The 16,518-nt window shown below is 42.5% G+C and overlaps 2 protein-coding genes across 2 annotated transcripts in view; one reads left to right on the forward strand and one right to left on the reverse strand.

The window, feature by feature from the left end:
* The window catches only part of ZDHHC4 (zinc finger, DHHC-type containing 4), a 7,406-nt gene extending 1,867 nt beyond the window's left edge, over positions 1–5,539 (forward strand). The window contains exons 2-6 of the mRNA XM_010282941.1: positions 1,128–1,201; positions 2,899–3,077; positions 3,180–3,305; positions 3,950–4,194; positions 5,255–5,539. Of these exons, the coding sequence (XP_010281243.1) occupies positions 1,128–1,201; positions 2,899–3,077; positions 3,180–3,305; positions 3,950–4,194; positions 5,255–5,539 (909 nt within the window). The remainder of the gene's footprint in view (positions 1–1,127; positions 1,202–2,898; positions 3,078–3,179; positions 3,306–3,949; positions 4,195–5,254) is intronic.
* A 1,595-nt stretch (positions 5,540–7,134) lies between these two features.
* On the reverse strand, positions 7,135–16,305 carry E4F1 (E4F transcription factor 1; the record flags this gene model as incomplete). Its single annotated transcript, XM_010282942.1, has 13 exons — positions 7,135–8,243; positions 8,921–8,983; positions 9,811–9,971; positions 11,240–11,438; positions 11,791–12,008; positions 12,871–12,976; positions 13,303–13,530; positions 14,061–14,227; positions 14,562–14,714; positions 14,981–15,101; positions 15,318–15,523; positions 15,918–16,014; positions 16,154–16,305. Coding segments are annotated over 13 exons (2,219 nt in total), but the record flags the coding sequence as incomplete, so codon positions are not given.
* Between the last annotated feature and the right edge of the window lie 213 nt (positions 16,306–16,518).

A 16,518-nucleotide genomic window follows, 5' to 3' on the forward strand; every position in this document is an offset into this window, starting at 1 on the left:
GGTGGTTGTATTCATTGTACAGGTCTTCTCATTCTCTCCTACTTTTGTCCTCACTGCAAGCACAAATCGTATTTGTAAGAGCCTTTTGCTTTGGCGTGAGGAATGGCTAAAACACAGGGGGCTGCTGTACTTTATGTGGGGGAATAATGGACGTTGAATGTAATGTTAGGCTGTACTAACACACAAACAGGTAATTTAAATTTGAATTTTGCAATTGCATGCAGGTTGCTTTTCTGTCTAATTAATGTGTTTCCTATTGCAGTACACATTTAGAAAAACTTGTCACTTGAACTGCTGATATGAGGCGTACCAGTTAAAAATATTTAACATCTTCTCAACTTTACATATGCTTTTTGCCTTCTGGTCTTTCACATCTGAGACAAGAAGCTCTCACTGCATATTTTCTTTCCATGTCAGCTAGAAATAGGCTCAGCTGCTCCAATTCCTCCACCACTGATGGAGCAGCGTGTTGCTATAGAGATTTGTCATCTTCTGAAGAACAGAGTCAAACAATTCCGCAGTCACAGACTGTTGCTGAGGTTTTCACTGAATGAAGATGGGCAGTTTTCTTCTTCATTGTGTTTTTGAAACGGCAGTTAGATAGACATAGTTTTATCAGACTGGATCATAACTGTAGTTGAAGGAACTGTGGATTTTTCGGTTTTGGTGGGGGTTCTTTGTTTTTTTGGTTGGGTTGTGGGGTTTTTTTCCTTTTTCCGGAGGATAGTGGGCTTTATCCCTTTGCTTATCTCTGCCTGCATCTCTCAGATGTCCTGATGAAGCATTTGTAGTTCAGAAATTGCTCAGTTCTATCACCTGCTTAACCAGTTACCCAGTCTATAACCCAATATAAGCTTCTTACAACTTTCGCACCTTAACCCAGATACATTTGTTTGTGTCTACTGGGCTCCCAAGAATATAGAACCTCATTCCCATTTTGAAAACCCCAGCAACATGCCTGCCTATATTCTTAGGAGCTCAGAGGCCCGTGAAAATTAGCTTCCTCCCCAGTGATACAACTACAGATATGTAACTGAGGAATTAGGTGACTTGTATTTTTATTTGAACTTTCCACAAGGCAGAAGCAATGCGCAATTCAGATAACACAGTGTTTTCATTTGCTTCAGGTATTGTCATTTGTAATCCCCACACGGTTCCAGAGGGTGACACAGAGGGCACTTCACAGGCTCTTCCACACAAGGTATTGTACTTTTTTTTTTTTTAATGCTTTTGACGTTCTTTTACTAGTATTTCTGGTTACTATGGGTAACCTCCTGCCATCATCAGAGCTTTCAGTATTATCCTTAAATATTCTGTCTTCATTAGGAGTGCTTGTCGGGGATTACAGACTCCCTTTAAGGTTTGCCATACTGTTGTCTTTCTGTTTCTTGCTTGTTGTGTAGAAGATGGTACCCTGAAATATTTGAACATATTGACAAATAAAGACAATGTGGCTCAGTAGCTTCCAGTGTAACAGATGTTGGTCACACTGGTGGGAGGTTGCATCCACACGAGAATTACAACAGATTCCCTGGCAGCTGCAGATTGAGTGTAGACAGAGCTAGTGATCCCCATCCTCTCCTTCAAATCCCATTAGTCCTAGTCCAGCAGCTTGGATATCCAGGTGGCTCAAGGGGAAGCTGCACAGCTGCCAATGTGCAGCCTGCTGTATTAAGGTGAATTTTGTAGTGTCCTGTAAACTTTGGTGCTTTAGGATCTGCTTCAGAAAATATTTAAATACCTTTCCTGTGGGGGCAGCAACTAACTCCAGGATGACAACACTTCAGGGGCGTTAACATCTACAGCTGTTGAATGTGCGCTGCAGTTGTTTTGCTGCCTGCTGTGCAGACTCCCTGCTGTTAATGCAGCCCAAGAGAGAGCGGTTACACTGTCAAACGTGCAGTCAGCAACAGAGCAATTATCTGATGAGCTTGGTGTAGTTGTCATTGGTAGATTATGCTGTGCGCTGGAGGCACTTTGATCCTCCACGCACACCCTTCGACTGCATCGCCTCATTCAAGCGAGAGATTTTTCGGTTCATGCAGATGTCCAGTGAGGCGCAGCACTAGAGGGTGTCTTATTGTAGCCCTGCAGTTGAGAGGAGACTCCGCAGGATCCTGCTGGATTGCACACAGAAATGGTGTAGGAGAGAGCAATAGAGGAGAGCTCATCTGCAATGGGCTTGATGCTGTAATGAAATACACATTACTAGTTATTTCAAACTCGTAGTAGGAGCCCAGCAAACTGATTTATAATGCAGAAACCTGTAGTAAGTCAACATTGCTCTCCTAATGTGTGGCTTATCTGAGTATCTGTTTGCCAGGCTGCTGAAAGTTGTTGCTCAGTATGATGCATCCCAAACACACCTGCACACCAAATGGTTGTGCAACATGCCTCGCACAGCTGCAGTCTGCTGACAGGTTGGAACTAGTGTTGGCCATTGCTGACCTCCTGCCACGCTTATTTCGTAACAGCTGCTTATATATTCTTACAGTTTTTTTAAGATTACCTTTCACTGGGGTTTTCCTTGCTTTCAGAGCAGCACACAACAGATGCCTTCTGGCAGAATGTTTTGTGGCCTATTGCTGTGGCATATTTTGTCAGCACCAAGGGATTATGAGACTGTACGTGACTCTACTGATGGGGAAAAAAATTCAAAGGACATGCCAATAATGGAAGTGAATTTAGCTGGCATCTTTAAAGGAGTGTATGTGGGAAGAAGAGAAGCATAAGCCTTTGGGTGGAGAAAACACTATTAATATGCAATCCACGCTGGCCTGAAAACCTAAAAGAGGTGTCTCCTTGCATTTGGAAAGTCTTTGCTGATCACCTCTGAGTGTACTTGACCTGTTAATCAGGATGCTGAGTACTAAAAAGACCCTCCCCTTTCTGTTACAGAAGCTGTTTGTTTGTTGTCCTGCACATAGCCTTGCAAGCTGCAGTGTATGGGGAATACACATGGGAAGTGTTTGTTTACTGCTGGGAGCTGCAGTTCCACCTCCTCCTCCTGCTGCTGCCCTACCTGCTGCTGGCTGGGAACATGGGCTACTTCATTCTCTGCTCCCGGGCCAATCCTGGTAAGCTCCTGCTGATTGTGAGCTGTAGCTGTTTGAAAACAGAACCTAAAAAAAATGTTACAAACACCATTACCTTTACTATTTTTCTCTTTTCTTTCACAGGTATAGTAACAAAATCAAATCATGCATCATTGATTAAGATTTATGCATATGATGGTGTATTATTTCAGAAAGGCATCGTGTGTCCTACATGCAAGATGGAGAAGCCAGCCAGATCAAAACATTGCAGTAAGAATCTTAACTTCCTTGATAAGTGTAACAGTAATACTTTCTCACATTAATTTCCCATCAATAACTGCAGTCCACACTACATCTGTTCTGTTACCCAGCTCGGTGCACACAGGATTTTGTTTATTTCTCTGGGCTCCCAGATCACAGCTGCCCTTTGCCCATCCATAGAACTGTTTTGCTACTATTTCTTCTTGCAGAAATTACCAGTTCCAAGGGTATCGTTCTGGGTCAAGAACAGGCAAGCTATTTAGCATCTAGACATTAAATGAAAATTGATCACCTGTCAAGACCTGGGTTCAGGATTTTGTGTTTCTCTTGCAGAATTTGCTGTTACAATCTAAAATAAAGCTGGGAGCTACAATCTCTACCTTTCATATGCTTTGCTAGGCGGTACTGTCAGAGAAACCGAAGTCTCTGAGCTGCAGTCTTGATGAATAAAAGAGGAAATGAGATACATGTCTGTTTTTAGTGTAGGGGGTGTATGATATGCAGTTGAAATTAATGTATTTGCTTAAAAAGCTATCAGCTAAATCATGACTATAATTTTAAGATTTTCTCAGATGAAAGACTATCCTAAACTGTGTAAAAATCGATTACTGAAAAAACAAGTGACAACTGTCTTGTCACTCACTCCTCATCAGGTTTCTGCAGCGTCTGTGTACATCGTTTTGATCACCACTGTGTGTGGGTCAACAACTGCATTGGTGCCTTCAATGCAAAGTATTTCTTCCTTTACCTCCTCACACTGACTGCCATGGCTGCAACCATTGCAATCATCACAGCAGCATTTCTCATCCAAGTGGTGCTGCTGTCAAATATGATGCATGGGAGTTACGTTGATGACCGAGGACAAGAGCGTGCTGTTGAGATTCTCTTTCTCATTCAGGTAAGTTTATGCTGTCTGGGTTTACCTCAGTCTTTGCTTTCAGGAATGTTGTCGGTCCACCTGTTCTCACAGGCAGGATGTGGACAGACTGCAGTGTTTTTACCAACTTTACACAGCTAATTAAGTTTAGAAAACTGCCATTGCAGAATACTTTACAAATACGGGATTTTTCTCACAGCACTTCATTCCACTCCCCCATTTTTTTTATTTCTGTCTCCAGGCTGCTTTCACTCAGCAGACCTGGTTCAGAAGGAATGACTTTACATTCCAGCGACCATCCCCTGTACCTAACGTTTAGGAAACAGTTGACAGTCCTTGAGGTATCTTCACAGAGATGGTAAAGCAGGACCCTACTACCCTGGAATTTAGATACTTGAGTGTTTTCTCTCACATACAAGCAAAGGATGACTTTGAGCCTCTAGCACTTGAGTCATTTGCATTTCAATCCCTTTCTGCAGTATGGCAGTGAGGTGATAAGTAGTAAATGCTTTATCTTTTCCCCATCCTAGACAACAGATGTTTCAGCCTTGGACTCTTGCAAAGGGATCTTGGTCAGGGAGTGTTTGCTCATGTTTGAGAGGTACCATTACCACTCCCCAGTATTGGAATTTAACTCAGAAAAGAGCTGCTTCAACTGTATCATGTCAGCAAAACCTGAAGTTGTACCAGATTGTAGCCTTCTCGTGTGGCAGTTAGTTTTCAGATGATTTGCATTAATGACTTTTTAAATTAAAAAAACAACAAAAAACAAACAAGCAAAGCTCCCCTATGAAATACAAACATTCAGAGATAGACGGGTGTAGAAAATACCCCTGCATATTAGCGAGGCTTGCAAGGAAATAAATTTGTGGAAATCTTCATGCTCTACTTAAAGGATTCAGTCGGGAACAGACCTTCGCGGAGCTGGATGGGGGATAGGGCTATGACCTTGTTTCTGGGGCCGCAGAGTTACATGTGTGTATGGCTGTGCATTTCAGCTGGCGCGTTGCAGTGGTCACATGCTTCCCCATGATTTAATGCTCCAACTTTTTAACTAAGCCATCATTTTCTTTCTTTGCAGCACCTTTTCTTGACTTTTCCTAGGATTGTCTTCATGCTTGGTTTTGTTATTCTCCTCACACTCGTACTGGCTGCATACTGCTGCTTCAATCTATATTTGGTCTTAACCAACCAAACTTCCAATGAATGGTATAAATCCAGGAGATATGGGTGTTCCCACCATCTAACACTGCAGCCTCATGGCAGACAAGTTGTCTACAAAAACATTTATTCTAAAGGAGTCTGGTTGAATTTAAAGGAAATCTTTAAGCCTCCTACGGTTTTGGAAAGAAAGAAGAAAACATGAAGATATTATTCTTTGTAAGTGCATTTTTAAACTTTTTGTAATACTTTATTTCAGCAGTGTGCTTTGACGCCCCAAACAACTTCTGTAAAAAGATTACTGTATTTCAATTAAGCAATTGGAAACTATGTTTTCATAAAGCTGATCCATCTTCAAAAAACTAGAATTCTTCCAAGTTTATCTGTAACACTAACTCATAGCAGTTGTGAGAGTGGCCTCTTACAACCACAGTACAGAAGCAAGCTGGACTAGAGTTAAGTTCAGCTAAGAAACACAGATGAATTATTTTTTTTTAATGGTTACTGTTTTGTGTGCTGCATAATATATACCACTGTATAGTAGGCAAACTGAGTTTCTAAGTTACTTTGGTACATATTAGGTCTTACTGCAGGAGACTTTACAGGAAAATAGCAATGCCACACATGTGGAAGTGGCACCTATTTGTCAGTTATTCACCTTTTTGTCCCTGGCAGGAAAGCAGTAACTCATAGCTGACTGCAGTTTTCTGATTAACAATGCCTCAGCAGAGCACTAGTTAAGATACTTCACTTGGTGAGATCTCTGAGGTTAAGCTTAGTCCTCTTGTCTCCTCGTTAGAGGGACCAGCAGTGAATTTGCTGGTATGGAGAGGCAAGTTTGGTCCATCTTACTGAAGTGAATCTTTTCCTCTGTGCATGCACTTGCAAGGGAAACTGCTAACAAAGAGCTGCTGTGAACTTTGAAGAAGCTTCATCTTTTTGTGAGTACCTTTGTTTGGTAAATGATTAACCCATTAATGTTAACAATGTGTAAAATAGGTTGGATGTATTTAGCTGAAAAACCCCGATTACTGGCATGTTCTACTGCAAACTTGTACTAGCATGGAGCACCTTAATTTCAGAAAGGAAACTACTAAAAGAGCTACTTCTCCTACCTGCCGAGTCTCTTGATACCTGTTTTCAGCTCATTCAAATAAGATGCTGTTTCAGCCATAGAGTCATGAAAATGGTGGACTTCTGGACAGAAGTTCAGCGTCCTGAAAAGGGCATCAGAAATTTGATACTAAGCTCTGGACATACAGGTCCTGGCAGATTACAGACTTAATCCTTCTGGCATTTCTTATCTTTATTCCATTGTTCGATATATCTGTTCACAGGCGAATCTCAACCATGTCTTAGGCATTTCTTTGTATTTTGGGCATTTTGCCGCAGGGAAAGTTAGAGGTTTTCAGGCTGTTCCTAGGGTTCCCCCCTGCAGTCACTGAACAGGCCACTTCAAAAGCACAGCAGTAACATGGTCCCCCACTTCCGTACAGGGGTTCTCTAGGTGAACACTGAAAGGCACTTCATCAGCGTCCCTCCAGAAAACCCTCTGCCTTAGCGGTGGAAGGCCAAAGTAAACTTAGAGCTATGCAAGTAACCTTCTGAAATCCCTCTAACCAGAGATCACTTGAAAGATCTCCAAAGCATAGATGTACTGGCTGCTTTCAGAGGCTTGCATGCGTTTGTTTAAGGAAAAACAGCACGTTTGACTCACCCAGCGATGAAGGTTTCTTTGGCCCTTTTCTCCTTACAGAAATTCTCTGAGTGATAATAGAGCAGAAATTGGAAAAATACAGTAAGAACTTTAAATAATTTTATTTAAAAAAATGTATTTATTTACATGCCAAATCTGTACAATATGTAATTAAAAATCCATATATGGTTGTGTTGGTTTTTTTTTAAATCTTATACAATATGGCTTTACATACCAACAGACTAGCTCTCAGAGTAGCCTGTCTGGCATTACAAGGGTACAATGATGCATTCTTTCATAGACCAGTACATAAGGCTACTTGTCCAGGATATAAAATAAAATACTGCAGTACCATGCATCAGGAGGACTAAAGTAGCAAGGTTAAAGGCATGAAAGTTTTTGAGTGGTGGTGAATGCACACCAGAACTCCTCAGGTTTGGTTTTCTTGGTTTGTTTTAAATGCATATGATTAAGTGGTCTCTTATGAGACCTTACATACTTACTTCACTTTCTGAATCCTTTTAAATCTAAACACCAGAACACTACTGTCCTGTGGTCAGAGGTAAATGCTTCGCAAAGGATCTTCCTTTATTTGAGGCAGCTGTACAAAATACTGAGACTGTCAAATATGGCATATCAATCACTTCCACAGTATAACCACGTGGAGGTTTTTAACTACTGTTATTTCCATTTTAAACAGAAAACATCTTGGGATTGTACCATCCTGTTAAGCCACTTACCTACAGAAGCATTCTCTCCCTTGCTCTCTGAACAATTATAATGGCAAACTTAGGACTGATCAAATTCCCCAAACTGGAGAAAAATAGTTTTGCATTAACATCTGTCACTAGCTGCATGCTGATCATTACACAATCACAGTCTGGACTTCCACCTCCCCCTCCTGGGAGGCGATCACAAACTCTCCTGCATGTTCCATTATTTCAATGTCCTCGGATGCCACCATCGTCACCGTTGCTTCTTCGGTCTCAATGCTACCCTCCGTAGTCAGCACTGCTCCTTCTCCGATGGCGGAAGCCAGTGTCATAGCGACCTGCTCTGTAAGGCTTTCGGGGGTCGCGATGGTGATGGTGTCTGCAGCATCTGTGGTTACTTCAGAGTTTTCTGCCACAGTGACGTTCTGTACAATGATCTGGTGACCAGAGTTTGCTTGATTTACTATTTGTTGCACAACCTTCATAATGTGGCTGTCGACCTACATGAAGAGAAAAGAGGCCACGTTATTTCTCGGTGTGTTGTACGCTGTTATAAGTACAGACAGTTACCATCACCATAAACAGTGCTGGGTGACAGCAGGGCAGTACAACAAGCAGCTTTTAATTCCAATTTCCTCCAGCTGTTCACTGAAGTTCTTATCACCCCGAGAACAGCAGACTCCTAGAACGTGTCACACCATTGCTAAAGATGTTTCGCCAGCAAGTTACTTCTACAGAAAGTCAAACTACTGTTTATAGAAGAATTGTAACAATGAACGCCCAGACATTTAAACCAACTGACTGCAAGTCAAGATCCTAGTCAGTCTCTGACTTTGCAGCAACCGTTTTTTCTAGCATTAAGGAATGCCTTAAGAGGATCATTTCCTTAAGGGTGAAGTGTTATTGCACAATTCTACTTAGCTGGCAGCTATGCTGTCCTGTGCAAAGACATACAAGTCACTAGCAACCACCGCTGAGAGGATCTGGGGTTAACAGAGCTCAGTCAAACCTGGTATGACCAGTATTATGCTTTTATACAGGCAGGTATGCACAATGACAGAGGTATGTAAATTAATTATTTGAAGCTGGGTTTATTTCACATGACTTTTAGACACTAAAAGTCATTCATTTCATCTATGGCAAGTCCCCAAAACAATGGTTTATGTGGCTGCTTTACCTCATGTCTTGTTCCCTCTATTATTTCAGTAGCTTCACTGGTCTCCATGTCTTCGGAAGCAGTCTTGAAAGACAAAATATGATGATGCCCTTTTTAGATTATTACAAAAAAACTTCTATTACCGAAGTATAAGACACTAAGATCCTTTACAAAAGTCTTTCTTTTGCCCCCACGATGCAGTAGCTACTCTAAAGACAACTCCTCCTTGAAATTCCCTCCAAATCTCATTATTGTGAGCCTACTTAAAAGTAATGCAAAGTGCTCACAAATAACTGAAAGAAAATAGCCTCTCTCAGCAGGACTCAGCCAACTGGCAGATTTTGTGGCTGTTACCAACAGGAGAAATGTTAAGTATGGCAGCATTAAAGCGACTCAATAAATGAATTGTGTTACTCTACACGCATGAGTACTGGCTGTGTACTGTCTGTGTACTGTCATGAGTACTGTGTAATTTATTGCTTTCGGTAGCCACAGCCAGTTAAAAACACCAGAGATTATTTCAGACAAAATAAGATGAACAGAAATGGGAAAAAAGACTAGGTAAAAGTTATGGGAAAGCTGAAGCAAGTTTGCTAGGAAATAAAATCTGGTACAGTCAGTTCTCGGTCTCAGCCTCCTGATGAACTACTGTAAGTCTTCCCTGCTTCTCAATTTCCTGCCTACATTACGTGCAGGACTTCAGAGGCGTGGTGAAGTAGGCTCCCAGTGCTCCCCTTCTGAACAAGATTAATCCTACTTATTCCTAGGGTCATGCAGGCAGGGGTACATGGGATAGATCCTGTTTTACCTTCTACCAAAAGCCTAGACAAGGAACACCCACAGCTGCAGTTTTTACTGACAGAATACCATGCTAATTTCAGAATGAGAAGGCTGTTTGCCCCACTTCTTACCTCAATGATGTATTCCTGAGTGTCCGCCACCACTGAAGAAAACTCTACCAAAACAGTGTGAGGATCTTCAGAAATGACTGTTGCAGCTAAGTTGTCAGCTGACTGACTTTCCTCAGACACCATCACTTCTTCCACCTCTTTCAAAGCAAGGAGGCAGCCACCTGAATGGTATTCCAAACATGCCAGAAAAACATTATTTTTCATAACTATCTCAAAGACAGGAGTACCTGGAAAATTCTATGCAGCACAAACGAGACCCCTTTAACGGGATGCCACTGACAGGCGACCAGCAGTCAGACAACAGGCTCTGATCCTATCAAGACACGCCAAGTAATGGCCTAGAAGAGGCCTATGTAATGCCAGACAACAGAGCTGAGCCTCGAGCAGAGCCATTGTCCAGTGCAATTTCAAAAAAATATACAACTAAATTCAGAAGTGTAAAACCATATAGGATTTCAAAAGCTGTATGAGAAGAATATACAGTAAGACCTTTGGTATACTTCAAGTTGTGTATCTTTTCTGCTTATGCATTACATTTCAGTATCTACCTAGGAAACTTTTTTTTTTTTCCCCTCTAGTAAACTTGTATTGTCCTTTACAATCTCAATACATCATCATCACTACCTGAAGAAGCTTAAAAATCTGTGCTTAGGAGCTGAAGGACCAGCAGGTCCAGTACAACTAATCCAATCAAACAAGATTATGTGTGAGAACTTACTCTGCTTAAGACATTTTCCTTGCAGAACATTCACACTTTGTGTTTTTACAGGATTTCATAACCCCCCAAAATTAGTACAAATTTAATGCCCAAAAAACCAATTGGCAAGTTTAACCAGAACAACATGTGACACATCCTAAGTTTTACAGTCTTCTCACCTCTTCCCCAATGCAGAAATCAAGCTCTCTCTGGCATTACTTGGCGAAAACGTTAATTTTCTCCCTCTTTGTGTATAGCCTTGGAACAGAACCACTTCACAATTTGGGGTAGACTCTTGTATGGTACAAGGTCTGTCTTCCTCACTTAAGGCAGTGGTGACATTGCAGAGACCACTTAAGCCAGAGTTTGGAGCAGGGATCCCACAGCACTCCTGCAGTTAGATTCTTAATGCAAATACTGGTCTTGGTTATCTTTCTCTTTATTTAGATGATCTAGATTTTATATTAGAACTGTTTTATGGCTGTTTGTTCAGCATAATTTTTTGTGAGAAAGATGACAGTAGAAATATTCATTAATATAGATGAAAAAAAATAATAATACATCTCCTTCTGATGCAACCAAGATGCAGATAAACAAATAGCCTTGGGACGAAGGTCATTAGATCCACTCTGAAAAATCATTACCATTCAGCCAAAAAGCAGCTTGTCCAAGCCAAATCCTAGAACACCACACACACCCCCACCCTGACGCAGACAAGCTTTGCCATCTCACCTTTGGTTTTTAAGTGCCTGTTGAGAGTGCCGTGCTCTGCAAACCCCCGCCCGCACTTGTAACACTTGAAAGGCTTTTCCCCCGTGTGATGGCGGATGTGGCGGACCAGCGAGCCCTTTTCCCGAAAGCCCCGACTGCAGTACTGACAGACGTAAGGCTTATCTTCTAAGTGCGTACGAAAATGAACTTGCTGGGCATTCTGTACAAAGAGAGAAGCAAAAGAAGGGCAGCTAAAGGGAACAAACTCAGGCAAGCAGTATTTTAGGTTTCAGGGTAAAAGTCAACATCTTTGAGGACTTCTTCTCATGTAAGACACAATAAAGACTTGTAATTTTTTCCACACACGAACATTTTCTTCACAAACGTGAAGGTTTTGTTAAGACTATCCCTCTTTTTCCCCACTAAAGCAAAAGCTCCTTCTGGAGCTTCAGATCATGTAAGAGGTAGGTGAGCTGACATTTGTTCTTTCAGGAGCAAAGCCTTCTAACATCTCCCAAACCCTGGCTCTGGAAAGTAAAAACTGAAGGCAAGCTGTTGTGAGGGAGGCACACCTTCGTCTTGTACCGCTTGCCACACTTCGGACAGGAATACGGCCGCTCATCAGAATGCACTCTTCGATGCCCCTTCACGTGTGCAATGGTCTTGTAGAGCTTGCCACACTCTCCACAGCGGAAACGCCGTTCATTCACGTGCACTTCTTGATGCTTTTTTAGTAGATAGCCCTTTGTGAACTCTTTGCCACACTCCTCACACTTAAAAGGCTTGTAATCTAGAAAGAGAGAACACATGGTTGATATAGGACAACCAGCCGTAGGCAAAGTAGGAAAATTCTGCAGATGTTACTGCACCCAAACGGCACTGCTATACAGTGTCAGAGGAAGCGGCATTCCCTGCCACTACACAGAAAGAAAACAAGGCACTGGTACCCACCAGCAGTAGCTCATGTCATCATTATCAGGGTAATGAAAATGGTGTTGTTACTCCCTTCATATCTTACATGAAGCAAGGCTTGTTTTGAGCCAGTTGCTAGTGCTGCCATCTGTGAAGATGACGGCTAACTGATGCCTGAGGAGGTCACGCAGGCCCATCGCCAAACACCAGCCAAAGGCAGGAAAAATCCCATCACCCTGCTAACTGCATGGCCCTCTGCTGCACTTTAGCCCTTTCCAGAAAAGGATCTAGTATGTGCTGTAGCAAAATCCTTACAAAAAGTTTAACCTGGAGAAGGAACGAAATTATTTTTTCAACTGTGTTATGGGCTTTGTCTCATTCATACGTGAATTCTGCTGCAATGTTGCTCTTAGGGCCTTTGGTGCCTTTCAAGCAGCAGCTCCAGCCTATCAACCTGTTCTGCCTCGCTAACCTTTTCATTGGCCTCTTCACAAAATTCTGCTTTCAAGGATGCAGTGCAGGCCCTGAGACAGGGAAACTTTTTTTTAATATCTCTTTTACCCTCTATTCTAGAGATCAACCAAAGTCAACCTTTTCATATTCGTATGTTAAGCATCATTGATTCTGCATGGCTAATGGCCATGTAAAGGCAAGGAATATGAAACAAAGCAAGCTGTACTATGCTTAAGATCATAGTAAGACACAGTGCACTTTAGATAATGGCACAAGCAGAACTTTACCTAAATGACCTTTGATGTGTGTTTCGAGGGAAGTAGCTTCACTGAAGGCTTCATTACAGTGAGGGCAAACATAACTTTTGTACCCATTTGTTCTTTCTGCATCTGTCTGTTGGAAAGAAAAATAGTACAACATAAATATTTTTGTACTAGTCTAGTGTGTACAGTAAGCATTGCTAACAACATTCCCAGTTAAATACTCCAGCTTTGATGAGAAATATTTATATTGTTAACAGGAGAGAGAAAGAGAGCGTGCACACAAGCACACTAACACCACACCTAAAGCATGTGTGAAAAACGTAACACAAAGACCCAGGCACACGGAGGGATGCGCTGAGGGTAACGTGCGGGGTGGCAAGGCTAACAGTGCTGCCCACAACTAAGTGCAGGTACAGAAGATTAAAAAGTTAATCTAGTTACGGAATAGAAGCATACAGACTCCGCTTGTTCGACTTCAACACACTGCTCCCCACATGGCTCTTCCTCTGCTTCCACCACTTCATTCTCTAGTTCTTCTGTAGCAGCTACAGCAGGCTCATCTGGCTTTTGCACTTCCTCCATAGTGACTCTCTCTATCACGATACCAGAATTCCTCATGGCCTGCCTCAGCAGATTCTCACTGTTCCCTTCCCCCTCACATGGCAGCTCCTCAGGATGCGACTGCTGAAGGAATAAACAGTCTGGTAATTGGTACAGCAAATACACAGTTAGCGCGTTTTTAACAGCAACATTGCTACGACAGTCATTCTTTCTAGGGTGTCTACTGCAGTGATATAGGGTTGAAAGATCAACAAGGGAATCATCTTGGACTGGGGAGGAACAGGAGGTGAATCTGTACTCTGAAAACATATAGTCCAAGGGATGATAATTCTTTGCTCCTGTCACAGAGTCTCGTAGCAGGGAATGGCCAACAAAAACACGCTCTCGCCTTCTGTATCTTCCCATATGTGGTGGTGACCCCTACATACCCCGCTGTATGCTATACACACGCTGCTAATCTCAGCAGCAGCAGATGGACAGACAAGGTCAGAGCAGAGTTTACCTTCTGTGTTCTCAGATGAAAAGGCAGCTAATTAACCATTTACTTCCACCACACAGATTTATTATCAACACCTAAGAAAATGTTCTTCATGGAGGTAAAATACTTCTTTGCATAAAACACATGAAGGATATTTAAGAGAAAGAGCACTCACGTCTTGGTCCAGCGATTTTGCATCTACAACAGGAAGTTCCTGCATTTGGACATGGACTTCATGAAGAACATTGCCTTTTGCATCTGTCACGAGATGAATGACGGGTGAGGTCTCAATGGATTCACTCGCTATTGATGAAACAGTGTCCGTGTTCAAACTACAGGATCCTTCAAGAAAAGCAGCACAATGAATGACTTCCCATACTGCCACCCATCAATTTGCTGTGCCCTACAGAAAGGTGTCTTAGAACATGAGGTGCCTGTTAAAGCCGTCTTAGTACCAGATTCTCAAACATTCTTCATTGTCAATGCCTGGCAACATGCACTTCAGGTTAGTAGCTTAGCGCTATAAATTGCTTTTGCCTATATAAAAAATATAAACTGCATACCACAGAAATGTTTTGGGGTTTTTTTTTGTAACTGAGAAAGAATTTATGGTTCAAGTGCTGGGAGCATGCTTGGTTTTATCAGACACAAGGCAGGTATTGACAGCATCACTGACCTGTTGGCAAATCATCTTTATTGACTACGATTTCTTTGTTCACGTTGAAGCGAATTTTTTCGGTGCAAGGTGTCAGAGATTTCAGGTGCCGAGTCAAAGCTCCCGATTCCCGGAAGCTTTTCCCACATTTCTTGCATTTGTAAGGTCTTTCATCTGGAAATGACGAGAATCAAAACAACAGTATTAAACTGACTGCGGCCAGTATTAGCTCTGTGTGACAGGCTGCTAGAAGAATGCTTTCAGCTTGCTACAGCGAGCAGACTGTGCTTATCCCAGGACCCTGCGTTGCCTCACAAACATCGGGGAGCCCAATGGTCTCTGCTCAGCACAAGATGGAAAGCAGCAATAAATTCCATTGGAAGGGAAGCTGGATAACCACACACAGCGCACTCTGGCAACAAGTTGCAGAACTGTCTTACCAGTGTGACGCCGATGGTGTCGAATCAGAGACCCTTTTGTCCTGAAGGAAGTTCCACAGAGTTTACATTCATAGTCCTTTCTGCTGCTGTGAGTGATCATGTGAGCTTTGAGGATGCTGGCCTACGGAAAGAATTTGGTTTTAAAAAGTGTTCCAAATGGTTAAGGATTTTATATTTCAACTGTGAAGAAAAACACCACTCCTTCTGAAAGTAGAACTTCCCTTTTGAAAGTGTAGCATGCAGTAAAGAAGCACACTGCTATCGATTCTTGAGGTGTCTTAGTTAACAGCTAGCCTAAATAAGTCACGAACCTGAACACAGTAGAAGTGATACTTACTGTTTTAAATGTCTTCTGGCATAATTCACATACGTATCGCCCTTCTTTGTTAACCAGCAGCTTAACCTTTATCAGCTCTGTGGAAATATCTTGCTCCTGATCATCAGGGTTGCCTTGCTCTTCAGTGACTTCTCCATCAACATGACCGTTTGGGTTTTCAAAAACGTGGTCTCCTGCAACAATGACTTCTTTGATGTGCCCACTACCTGGGAAAAGGATACAAGGACGCTTATGTTCTTCATGGAAGACAGCTTTACGTGACTAGAGCAATTCACCGTTTCAGCATTTCATGAAGTGGGGAGGAGAAACAGGTACTTTAAACCTACAACACGGATCTTCGCAAAGTTCTCACTATTGCAGTATAAATTTCTGGAGTGAAGTTTTAAATTTTATTTGTATTAATGCGGAGAGAATTGCAACGCTGGCCTAGGGATGCCTCTCTTGCATCTCTGAGGTAATGCTCCATCCCATGTCCCAGCGCTCAGTAAAACCAAGGCATCACATACGCAGCTACAACAAAAACCAAACCGAAGAGGACACTGGAGGAGTAAACAAGTTCCTACCCAGCAGGGGTACAAAGGCAAGCGTCTCGAAGCTCACCTACTATAGCTGATGCGTTGCCGATTTCCTCTGCTATTGAAGAAGCTTCAACAACTATATGAGCAACAGTTATCGACTCCTCGACAGAAGGAATGACCTGCTGTAACAGATAACATTTTAGCAGAAAGGTTTTATTACCTTTAAAAACATCGTATTCTGTTCTCTCCCCTCCAACCCAACAGACCGTTGCATCCTAATTATTTTGAGCCATGGCTTGAGGAGAAGCCTGCTGTCACCTTTTGTACTTCTTGGTTGAGGAGACCTGCTGATGCAGCAGCAAAAGCTTCTGGAGCTCGCTGGCAGACTTTCTGTAATTTGTGTTGCACAAATTCTTCCAAGGAGGTGAACTCCGACTGGCAGCGACCACACTTATGCACGTCATCTTCATCTAGGGTTTAAAATTCAGTCATCGGTTTAGGAAAATACGGCACCTACTAACAAGCGGCGTTTACACCAAAAACTTTTGCTCTGCTTGTTGCGGTGAGCTCCTACGCCAGGAGAGCCAGGCCCCGGGGCGGGGGGCTGCCCAAGGATGTTTCCTCCCCCGCAATGAGGCGGTTTCTGGAGCGGGGACGGGGCGCAGAGGGGCAGGGAGACCCCG

The sequence above is a fragment of the Phaethon lepturus genome, unplaced genomic scaffold (genome assembly GCF_000687285.1).
Source record: "Phaethon lepturus isolate BGI_N335 unplaced genomic scaffold, ASM68728v1 scaffold28592, whole genome shotgun sequence".
NCBI classification, from domain to species: Eukaryota; Metazoa; Chordata; class Aves; order Phaethontiformes; family Phaethontidae; genus Phaethon; species Phaethon lepturus.